This window comes from Octodon degus, unplaced genomic scaffold (assembly GCF_000260255.1).
Source record: "Octodon degus isolate 3935 unplaced genomic scaffold, OctDeg1.0 scaffold00064, whole genome shotgun sequence".
Classification (NCBI taxonomy): domain Eukaryota; kingdom Metazoa; phylum Chordata; class Mammalia; order Rodentia; family Octodontidae; genus Octodon; species Octodon degus.
Window position 1 is genome coordinate 1,380,262 of NW_004524640.1, and position 5,054 is coordinate 1,385,315.

The 5,054-nt window shown below is 38.3% G+C and overlaps 1 protein-coding gene across 1 annotated transcript in view; it reads left to right on the top strand.

The window, feature by feature from the left end:
• Slco1a2 (solute carrier organic anion transporter family member 1A2) overlaps positions 1–5,054 on the top strand; it is a 60,430-nt gene that overhangs the window by 48,314 nt on the left and 7,062 nt on the right. The window contains exons 10-11 of the mRNA XM_023718934.1: positions 876–940; positions 1,441–1,558. Coding sequence (XP_023574702.1) covers positions 876–940; positions 1,441–1,558 — 183 coding nt within the window. The remainder of the gene's footprint in view (positions 1–875; positions 941–1,440; positions 1,559–5,054) is intronic.

Consider the following 5,054-nt stretch of genomic DNA (forward strand, 5'->3'; position numbering starts at 1 on the left):
TCCCTCCTGCGCAGGGTAGCAGGAAGCTCTCCACACACTCACCGGACCTGGGCTAGGACTGGGTCTGGGGGCTCCCGGAACTCGGCAGAAAATCCTACTAGGCAGAAAATCCTACTCGGTGGGCGGGGTGGGGGAGGCACTCAATTTTTGTGTTTCTTCATAGATGAATTTCAGGGAAAAGAAAATGAAAAGGATGAGATAATGTTTGGAGAGAACAGAAAAATCTCTGTGAAACTTTCATAATTATCCGAAATCATTTAAAATAGGATCACTTTGTGACTTTTAGAAATCTCCGTTCTTTTGAAGTTTTTATTCTTTGCTTTTTCTTACAATTATCCATATAACTTACCAAATTTCTTACATTTCATTGATATAAACATTTGAATATAGGTAAGAGTGTATTATCTTGTATTAGGTCAAAGGTTTAACCATTTGAATCAAGAACTGTCAATATGGGACCAGCGAAATAGCTCAGCGATCTAAAGCATCTGCTTAGGCAGGCTTAGGCAAAGCACAGGGACAAAGGTTCAATCCCCACATGCTGTGCCAGCCTTGCCCTCAGGGCAGGCTGAGCTGGCCACTAAAAAAAAAAGAACTGTAATAGTATGATACTGAGATATAAATGGATTCATGTGACATACTTTCTTCATTGCTAACTTTTGTGAGGAAAGCGAATGCCCAAACATATATAGGTAAAATACAAAGGGCAGACAAGTGACTCCCTCTAGGCTTCAGGCTGGATAGTCATGTTCTAAAAATCTAACACCTGAGCATGAAAATATTTTGTCTAATATTCAGAGCTTGTTCTAGAGTGGCAACAGTCTTTTTGAGAAACTACAGTCGTTTTAAACTTTTTATTTGTAAATTTATTTTAGGTGCATCAAGCCTGAAGAGAAGTCTCTTGGTGTGGGATTACATACATTTTGCACAAGAGTATTTGGTATGAACTGTTATTTTTCCCAATGTCATATCAGAGCAGTATTAAATATTTAAAAGTTGGAACAATTCTCTCAGTAAAGAACCTACCAAAAAATCCTCCTACCTTAAACAGATGTTTGAAAATAAAGTGGAAAATTTGTTCTTTTTAAATGGTCCTATCTCTGAAATTAATTATACTTTTTATCTGCTACAAGACTTAAATATAAATGAACAAGGAATGATTTATCTGAATAAAATGTACCCCTGAAAATTCAAAAAACATTTCTGAAAAGGTATAAAACTCAAGATCATTAATTCAGCATTTATGCTATCAATAATTTTATTATATTATTCATCATAATATCCTATATAATCTCAAAAATTACAGTAAAATAATATAATTTTTATAAATAAAATAAAACAGCTTATATTTTGTTTTACAAATGGGGAAATTGAAAATATTTTCAGTCAATGGGTCGTCATGTTCATCTTGATATCTTTTTCTTGCTGTCTTAATTGTAGCTGGCATTCCAGCCCCTATATATTTTGGCGCTTTAGTGGACTCTACGTGTTTACACTGGGGAACTTTGAAATGTGGTAAGCCAGGGGCATGCAGAATATACGATGCCACCAACTTCAGGTAAGGATTTTTCTCAGAATTTCTTTTTAATAATAGACTTGTGTTAAATAGCATCATTCAGATCTAACATTCAAGTGGCAAGAATATCTGTGGCTTTATTTTGAGAATAAGTACTGATGTTATAACTTCATTCCCTGTTTAAGTATAGTCTTTGTATTTCCCCATTCTTCCTACACTGTAAGTATAAGCATGAATGGCTCTTTGACCTAAGTTTTCAAAATATTTATGACAGGCTGAAAGAAGGCTAAACAGAGGCACTGTTTCCTCATCTGATTCTCCACAAGGAAGAAAGGACAGCAGGTGTACACTCGTATATGTATGTGAGCACAGGAAACCCTGGAAATCAACAAAGAAAAATGAAGCCTTATGAACTCTAGAGAGATGCGACAGCGTTGTATGTAGTAAGAGAAACAAACTAGCTCAGGACCTGCAGCCCCATTTTCACATCTAGGGCAGGGAGAGTCTCCCTTCTGCAGGGCTAAGCATAAAAGAAAGAACAATAGCGAACTCTATCCACGTAAATGATGGAAATCCTAGCTACTAGTTTTACAACCTTCACAGTTTTGCATTAAAATTTGCACAGCAGCCTGGCTTTAGAAAAGGGTTTTACATCCAATCCAGTAAATTTCTCGGCTCCTTTTGTGAAAAGGAACCATCTCAGGAAGAGCCCATTGACTGATTCGGGTTTTCTTTGGGGGTTGAAACTCCTATATACTCCCATTTCTCAGATGCTGTCAGAAATTCCACTCTATTGGCTCAATGAGGAGCAGTCTCTTAAACTAAACTTATCTCAATATAGTGACTGATACAAACCCGCTGAGAGCACTGTTGGGAAGAGGTGGTGATACACAGAGAAGAATGAAGGGTGTTTCCCTCAAAAAACTGGAGGACTGGAAAGTTTGCTGTGTTGTTTGGCCTTCCAAATAACTAACATGTGCAGCATAGAGGAGCAGAGGCTTCTTCCGGTTCAATGGTAGCCCATGGTTAATTGCCCCAACGCAGGAACAGCTTGGGAGTAAGGCAAGTACAGCTTGGGAGTAGTCATAGCTGCATACTGTGTGGTAGGTAGGAAGCAGAGAACAGGTGAAGAAGAACACAGAGAAAGAAGACAGGGGCCAGATAGAGTCTCCAGTGTCACCTTCCCATGATTCTCTCCTACCAAATTGCCTGACCTCTAAATGTCCACTCAGCATGAAGTCAACAATGGGTTAAGCTCTTGGTGAGGCTTGGGCAATCTCTCTCTTATGTGTGTGTGTCTGCCTGTCGGTCTATCTGTCTCTCTCGCTTGCTGACTCACTCCACTTCCTGCTTACACTTTCTACAACAACAGGAGTCTCGGGTTCCTAGAGTCTCTCATCTCCTGGGATGTCTATCACGGCTTCAGTTTCACCCTCAGAGCTTCACATAGCACCCTTTCTGAGGCTACAATGACACCACTTCATGCTACCAGCTTTTTGTGTTAGCTTTCCAAGTCTGAGACAAAACACTGAAAAAGTTCACTTACAAGGAGGATAGATTTATCTTTGCTCCAATTTTCAACCACTGGTCAATAAGACTCCTTGTTTCTGAGATTTGTCTTTAGGCAGAATGTCATGGTAGCAAATACCTAGTAGAGTAAAACTGATCACTTCGTAGAAGCTAGGAAGGAAAGAGAGGAAACAGTGGTGGATATGCCCAACTGGGTCAACTTAATTGTCTTGAGAGTTGCCCAGAGAATTGTGGGAACATACTTGGGGTTATTCTGGATGAGCTGTGAAGGTTTGATGTTGAACACTATAACTGGTTCTTTGCCCCTGCTTTTTTGGGGGGGGCAACTATCATCCTTTTTTTCTTCCTGGACATCATAGAATAAGCAGCTTTGCTCCACAGTGCGCTATTGCTATCATGTCTCTACCTTGTAGCCACCTGACCATGGACTGAATTCTCTTAAAACATGAACTGAACTTAGCTTTTCCTCTTTTAAGTTGTGGGTGTTGAATATAGCATTTAAATAATGAGAAAGTTGATAGAGCATAGGAGATACTGCTGGGAGAGGCGAAGAAAGAGAAAAAAGGGAGTGTTGAATATGCACTCCAATAGCATGCCTCAGCGCCCTAACTTCCTTCCACTCAACCCTACCTGTAAAAGTTCCCTCTCTCCCCAACAATGCCATCATCTGTGAGCTAAGATTTCCATGCATGACCTTCGTAGGACATTTAAATTCTAAATTATAACAAAGGACAACAAGAAGTGAAAGGACAGAAAATGATAAAGAAATTGAATTCTGAAACATGTAACTAGAGCCACATTAAAGACAAAATAGACTGTATGAGAAAATAGGATGAAGGTCACTATATATTGATTAAAGGAACAATTTATCAAGATACAAAAACTGGCGCTGGGGAGATGGCTCAGTAGAATAAGTGCTTCCCTGGTAAGCACAAGGGCCTGAGTTCAATCCCTGGTCAGAAAAAAAAAGCTACAAATATATGTGTATATAATTGTAATTATATATAGTACATGTAATATATGTCATATATATGTAATATAATGTTGAGAAATTCAATTTTATAAAGCAAATACTTTTAATCTTAAAGGGAAAGATATCTTCCAATACTATACTCATAGGAAATTTCAGCCTCATATCTCACTGATGGTAGATCACCTCATGAAAACAATCAAGAAACATCAGAGTTCGACTACACTGTGGATCCAATGGACTTGGTGCATGTCACATTTCATCAGACAGATGCAAAATTTATAATCTTTTATCAGTACTAACTTTAACTCTCTGTAGAATGGGTCACCATATATTAAACTACACAATAAGTATAGAAAAAATTTTAAATCAAATCCTACTTTGTGTCTTTCTGATAACCAAACAAAATGGAGCCACAATTCAACAAGAAAAAATTTAAAATGAAAAAATAAATGGGGACTGAAAAACACTTTTGAATAGTGAGTCATTTACAAAGGCAGAAGGGAAATATGTGTTCTTATTGTATCAAAGTGGAAAAACAACTTACCAAAGCCCATAGGTAAGTTGATACAACTGATACTACATAGATGCAGTAAAAATACTACTATGAAGGAAATTTATTATATAAAAGAGAAAGGTTTCAAAAAAGCTAGTGATTCATCTTCAGTTTTTCTATAACACAAAGCATAAAAATAAGAGAAGTAAAGAAACAAAGGCTAAGAAAGTGGCTCAGTGGTAGAATGCTTTCCTAACATGTGTGAAGCCCTGGGTTCAAGTCCGAATAGTGAAAAAAATAGACAGAGGTCAAAGCACAAATAAATGGATAGAGTGAGGGCCAGCCAAATAGCTCAGCAGATTAAAGTGCCTGCTTATGTAGATACGGGTGCAGGGAGTTCGATCCCTGAGCCTGCAGTGCCAACCCCACCCATGGGACACACTGAGACAGCAATTAAAACTGGACGTCATAGCACGTGCCTATAATCCCAGCACTTGGGAGGGTGAAAACAGGAGCATCACCAGGAATCTGATCTACACAGT